This window comes from Corticium candelabrum, chromosome 17 (assembly GCF_963422355.1).
Source record: "Corticium candelabrum chromosome 17, ooCorCand1.1, whole genome shotgun sequence".
Classification (NCBI taxonomy): Eukaryota; Metazoa; Porifera; class Homoscleromorpha; order Homosclerophorida; family Plakinidae; genus Corticium; species Corticium candelabrum.
In genome coordinates this window covers 5,244,493-5,249,492 of record NC_085101.1, presented here as the reverse complement: position 1 = coordinate 5,249,492, position 5,000 = coordinate 5,244,493, and the positions used below count along the sequence as shown (strand labels likewise).

Below are 5,000 nucleotides of genomic sequence, written 5' to 3'. Positions count from 1 at the left end.
TGACAGACAGACAGACAGACAGACAGACAGACAAAAAGGTAGACACACAGATAAATAAACAGACAGACAGACATTGTCTATGTCTTACTTGTCTTGCCTTACTGATATTGTCTGTTAATTTATGGATTTAGACGCTGCAGTGAGGAAGAGAAGGCAGCGATTTGGAGGAAGCAAGAGAAAGAATTTTACAGAGGGATGGGTGGAGTTTGATGACAAGAGAATTGCAAAATCAGTCGCCAGGTCATTGAATGCCACCCAGATCGGAGGACAAAAGCATAGTAGATATTATGACGATCTGTGGAATATTAAATATTTGCCGAAATTCAGATGGACTCATTTGACTGAGAAACTAGGTTTGATTGTTTGTGTTTTTGGTTTTAGTGTATTTAGGGTTTTGTTTGTGCTCTTGTTTGTATGTCCGTCTGTCTGTCTTTTAGTCTGTTAGTTTGTTTGTCTGTCTATCTTTCTGTTTGTCTGTCTGTCTGTCTGTCTGTCTGTCTGTCAATACATACATTTCAAACATCAAGCATATCAGCAAAAAGCAAAAAAGTAAAGTTTGCAAGCTACATGAAAATACACATATGTGTACATATAGCAGCTAAAAAATTATGCTACTACCCAGCTTTCAGCCAACTAATGGCTGAAAAACTGGGTGCTGCTAGAGTCCAGTTTAAATTCTTCAATTGCACAGAGTGCCGACGCTTTTCTTCTGATGACACTGCCATTACATCTTTGCAGTTGGGTTGCAAATCTTTTCCTCCAAAAATCTAAGAATTCTGGAGGATTGGGTCGACCATATTCATCTGATGACTGCTCTGCCAACTTTTGAAGGAACTTCCACGCCTCTTCACCCCATCTTCCGTAGTGCTCTAAGACCAAAGGAATCAGGGAAACAGACATGCCACCAGGAAGTCTCTCTTTCTTGTATCTGGAGTGCTTTCTCTCTTCTCACCGTTTGGCTGCTGCTTCATCAATCTTAGCTGACTTGGGGAAGGTATCTGAGCTCCAAGGGTGAGCTAGTGCAATATCTAATTTGACATTAGCCCCTGAAGCTGAGTCAAACATCACAAGATCGGGTCTACAATCAGAGCTAGCTAGCTGTCTGTCTGTCTGTCTGTCTGTCTGTCAAATAACATTTATTTCAATTTCAAACATACATCTATAATACAATGCTAGCAAGGTAACTATATAAAGTTCTGTAACTACGAGAGTTTACTAGGACTAGATTTTAAAAACAAACAAACATGTAACACTTAAAAGAGAACAATGCAGACTGCCCGGAGCCAACTTAGTGGCTAAAAAACTGGGTAGAGCAATCTACAGTACATTCAATGTCAGTTGTCAGAGCTGAGATTTTTCTCATGATGACCTTTGCGTTGCACTTCTGTCTGTCTGTCTGTCTGTCTGTCTGTCTGTCTGTCTGTCTGTCTGTCTATCTGTCTGTCTTTGTCTGTCTGTCTGTCTGTTTGTCTGTCTGTCTCTTTGTACGTATGTATGTATGTATGTATGTCTGTACCTAATTCTGTTTGCAAATTCTTGTTAGCATATGAAGCAGCTGTGAGACAGCAAAAGATGAGAACGGAAATGTCACAAGCCAAACGAGAGACTCGATTTTACATGGAGAACGTCGATAAACAGAAAGAATTTAGTGCCATAGAAGAACGAAAACGGAAACGAGGACAAGAAACAGAGGTACAGAACCAACTATAATACAAACACAATAGTCTCCTAATGTATTACAAACTAAAGAAAATCACATCTGTGTGTGTGTGTGTGTGTGTGTGTGTGTGTGTGTGTGTGTGTGTGTGTGTGTGTGTGTGTGTGTGTGTGTGTGTGTGTGTGTGTGTGTGTGTGTGTGTATTCCACGTACAGCATACATGAAATGAGCCTGACAAGTTGCTCACAACATGCCATTACTCATCTGTAAAATGCAATATAAACTTGACTGATACTTTTGTTGGGATGAAGACTGGATTATCAACATGCATCAGTTGCTAAACACTTATGTGTCTTCTAAAGCAAACGAGCCATTGGTCTGAACTATTATTGAAGTCGGTGTTGCAACATTATTTTTGAGATTGCACAAACACTGAGGCATGTCACCTGGAAGTGTTATTGTGTAGTTTTGTTTGTATGTTGACCTTTAAAGGAAACCATATTGTTGACATTGATCAAGTGGTGAGCATGTGATTGGTCATGATGTCATCATTGCATCAGACTAAGTTTAAAGTTTACTTGAATAGGTAGATGATAGGAAATGACATTGAAGACGTGTAGTGTAATGAGCTGATTGAAATTGTGCAAGATAGACCAAGGGAAGGAATTGAATAGGAGAAATGTTGTACACACTAAGTGACCAGATTGACACACACACACACACACACACACACACACACACACACACACACACACACACACACACACACACACACACACACACACACACACACACACACACACACACACACACACACACACACACACACGCTATAAACCGTATGACTTTAAGTGACTTTCATTTTGTCAACTTTCTTTGTGTTTCTGTTGCCATCGTTCAGTATTGACGAGTGGTTGAAAGGTCTAGGGTTGAAGGTGTGTTGTGTGTTTGTGTTTGTTTTCTTAAGTTAATTAATGCTGGTACATAGTAGCTCCATTTCTGAAAGGTTTCTTATTACTGCTGACTTCCTTTCTGCTTGTTTCTCTCAGTTTCACTGATAGGGAGATTACATTGCAAGAAGTTGTGTTATTTTTATGAATTAACTTAAACTAACTGTATATCCTAAGGAAACATTTCAGAAATTGTGTATGTAAATAGTTAATGGTGACATTCAAACAAGCTCAGATTTACAATTTTTGTCTTGGATAGTTCAATCAGTAATGGTACTTGACTGACTGACTGTGTGTGTGTGTGTGTGTGTGTGTGTGTGTGTGTGTGTGTGTGTGTGTGTGTGCACGTGTGTGTGTGTGTGTGTATGTGTGTGCATGTGTGTGTGTGTGTGTGTGTGTGTGCATGTGTGTGTGTGTGTGTGTGTGTGTGTGTGTGTGTGTGTGTGTGTGTGTGTGTGTGTGTGTGTGTGTGTGAACAGACCGATTAGTATCTGGTTTTATCAATGATCAATTATTGTTAAGGCAAAAACGTGTTCTCTAGACTTTGAACAATTGAAAGCTCGTAGTCACTATACCAACAATAGCCCAATACTTTGGCCTGTTGTCTCAAAAATGAATATGAAAGAGCCAATTCATTACATGTACACTTAGAATCCTCATTTTCACTTACCCAATTTCTCAGGCCTGACTAGGCAAGACTGAGGTAACACAACATTCATGCTTGTGGGGCATCCAATGATGTGACTAATCGCAGGGTTTTCCCAGCAATACAAATATATACCAACCACAGTGTGGCTTCCACGTGGCAAACTCCATTTTCCTTCTTCTCTAATTTTTCCCGCGAGACTGCATGCCATTATAAAATTAGGAACAAACATAAACACCAGGAAAATTATTTTAGTATCCGGATTGTCTCATATCTCTAGCAGGAAACACATGAGTGGAGAATGAGATCATTCCGGCAACGGAAGACGTTGAAAACTGATGAGGAAAGCAGGGAAGCCAACCCCGTCGATGTGCCATCTCTGGTATTATCCAAGGTAAGTGCAGCGGTAGACTGATGTCTCGATCGTTTCTAATCACACTTTCATGTCCTTCTCTCCGTCTTCCGTGTATGCAGGTATTACCGTCTGACACTTGACACGCTTCATTGCTGCAACAATCGAAGTTCTAATCTGATATGCATGTTGCATGGATTTCCGTACTGTGAACAGTAGCAGCAACAAAAAAAAAACCTAAAATAATAAATTGTAGCAACGTACGTAATTTTTGAGATCAAAGTGCACGCTCTTTGCCCTCCCCCGGGATTGCATGTCGGGATTGCGTGTCGGGATTTCCCCATTCTTCCTGTCTGCACTTAGTGGGCGGGGTCGATCAACCACGCCCACTCTTGACGTTGTTGCCGGAAAAGTCGTCGATTACATTGTCTCGACCGCTTGCCGTCGGGCCAGTGTGTGCCTGCCGAGCGGACTTAAAACATGCTGCAGAGAAATCGATTTCGACTCGCTCGTGAGCGTCCACCACCAGCCAGACAAGTTGTCGACATCCTGAAATTCAACGCCCACATCGAGCAGAGACCGATACACATAACGGAGGGTCGCGAAACGGCGCAGGTCCTTCATCCTCCCTTCAACGCCTCCTGTTGTTTGCAGTTGAGAGCGTGCAGCCATCAGAGCCTCAACTACAGTGTGGGATTCGTGCAGTTGGTCTCATCCCGGAAGTGCCAGCTAGATTACGACATCGGTCGCGGTTTCTGGGAGTTTGGCGGCTTAGGCAATGGTGAGATGATTGTAGACTCGGATGGACGACAGATGCCGTTTTATGGAGCGACAAAGGAGGTGGTGAACGTGAGAGGAAGAGTCGATAGTGACCAACAGATATGCATCAGGATGGTCGATCAGCCTTCCATTAAATTCTCTTGGTCACTTGACTTGTGGGCTTGCTCGACGTCGGACAACGCTCAGGTGGAGAAGATAAAGCCGGTACTTGAGGGGATCACTCGACATCAGACGTTCTTGACTTGTGTGCTTCTGTTGGATCACAACACGAATGAGATGCATATTCTTAAGGCTGTCGAGTGGAAGCTAAACTTTTCAGCAGTGGTCGACCTGCAGCAGGCAGTTGGGAGAAGACTGACGGTTTTTGGGAGGACAGATATGCTCTGCATGCAACCGAAAATGATTCGTTCGGCCGACAGGAAAAAACAGATGATACGAACACTGGGAGAAGACAAATGTGCAACAATGACAGCAAACGATTCCGATACTCTCGTATGGAAACATGAAATGTGTATCAATGCTGTCACTATTGTAAAGAGCAGGGTGAGCTATGATGACCTCAAGTCGAATAACAACAAGAGCTATACTCGGGCGGCGAACGATGCGAAGCAGCAA

The 5,000-nt window shown here is 42.5% G+C and overlaps 2 protein-coding genes across 3 annotated transcripts in view; both read left to right on the top strand.

The window, feature by feature from the left end:
* LOC134192997 (uncharacterized) overlaps positions 1-3,889 on the top strand; it is a 6,627-nt gene extending 2,738 nt beyond the window's left edge. Inside the window, exons 2-5 of one of the 2 annotated variants that reach the window (XM_062661773.1) lie at positions 132-353; positions 1,544-1,692; positions 3,537-3,647; positions 3,728-3,889. In XM_062661773.1, the coding sequence (XP_062517757.1) occupies positions 132-353; positions 1,544-1,692; positions 3,537-3,647; positions 3,728-3,748 (503 nt within the window). In that variant the 3' untranslated portion in view covers positions 3,749-3,889. Of the gene's footprint in view, positions 1-131; positions 354-1,543; positions 1,693-3,533; positions 3,648-3,727 lie in introns of both variants that reach the window. The other variant, XM_062661772.1, reaches the window with a different exon arrangement.
* A 34-nt stretch (positions 3,890-3,923) lies between these two features.
* The window catches only part of LOC134192996 (protein FAM78B-like), a 1,282-nt gene continuing 205 nt past the window's right edge, over positions 3,924-5,000 (top strand). The window contains exon 1 of the mRNA XM_062661770.1: positions 3,924-5,000. This exon is cut by the window's right edge and continues 205 nt beyond it. Coding sequence (XP_062517754.1) covers positions 4,086-5,000 — 915 coding nt within the window. The 5' untranslated portion in view covers positions 3,924-4,085.